Source organism: Condylura cristata, unplaced genomic scaffold (assembly GCF_000260355.1).
Source record: "Condylura cristata isolate star-nosed mole 26May11 unplaced genomic scaffold, ConCri1.0 scaffold00022, whole genome shotgun sequence".
Taxonomy (NCBI): Eukaryota; Metazoa; Chordata; class Mammalia; order Eulipotyphla; family Talpidae; genus Condylura; species Condylura cristata.
Genome location: NW_004567123.1, coordinates 37,364,280 through 37,364,829, shown reverse-complemented (window position 1 = coordinate 37,364,829; position 550 = coordinate 37,364,280). Strand labels below are relative to the sequence as shown.

General features: G+C 75.3%; 1 protein-coding gene across 1 annotated transcript in view; it reads right to left on the bottom strand.

Moving 5' to 3' along the window:
* Positions 1-266: 266 nt before the first annotated feature.
* Positions 267-550, bottom strand: part of OPRL1 (opiate receptor-like 1) — a 6,094-nt gene continuing 5,810 nt past the window's right edge. Inside the window, exon 4 of the mRNA XM_004687118.2 lies at positions 267-542. Coding sequence (XP_004687175.1) covers positions 267-542 — 276 coding nt within the window. The remainder of the gene's footprint in view (positions 543-550) is intronic.

The window sequence follows — 550 nt, the reverse complement described above, 5'->3', positions numbered from 1 at the left end:
ACTCCTGCCCCACCCCAGCCTGAGCGCCTGCCCTGGGCAGCTCCCTCCACCCGGTGCCCCTCCCCCCACAGCTCTCTCCACCCCAGGAACCCCCGCAGTGTCTGGGAAGCGCTGTCCCTTTGGGGGAGAGGCCTGCACACAGAGCCTGACCGCCTGACCGGCCACCAGGCAGCAAAGGCGGCCTCGGCCCTGCCTGTCCGGGGGCTCTGCAGCCCTGGGCGGGCAGCGGGAGGGGAGCAGGGGCCAGGCCCCGGCCCGGCGCAGCCTCAGTCACAGGCGCTGACCTGCTCGCTGCTCGCTGGCAGAGGCACAGAGGACCGGCCAGGGTCAGGGGAGACGAGCCCAGCGGGGCGCAGGCCCCCCAGCAGGACGCCAGGCCCCTCCCGAGACGCTGGGTCGCAGGCAGCAAGTCCGCAGGTCCGCAGCAGCCGAGGACGCGCCCACGCGCAGGACGGTCCACTGAGGCCCTTGCCCCCGCACCCCAGCTGGGGTCCTCGCCTCAGGGCCTCCGCAGGGCTCGCGACGGGCCAGGCCCCCGCCCTCTGCAGGG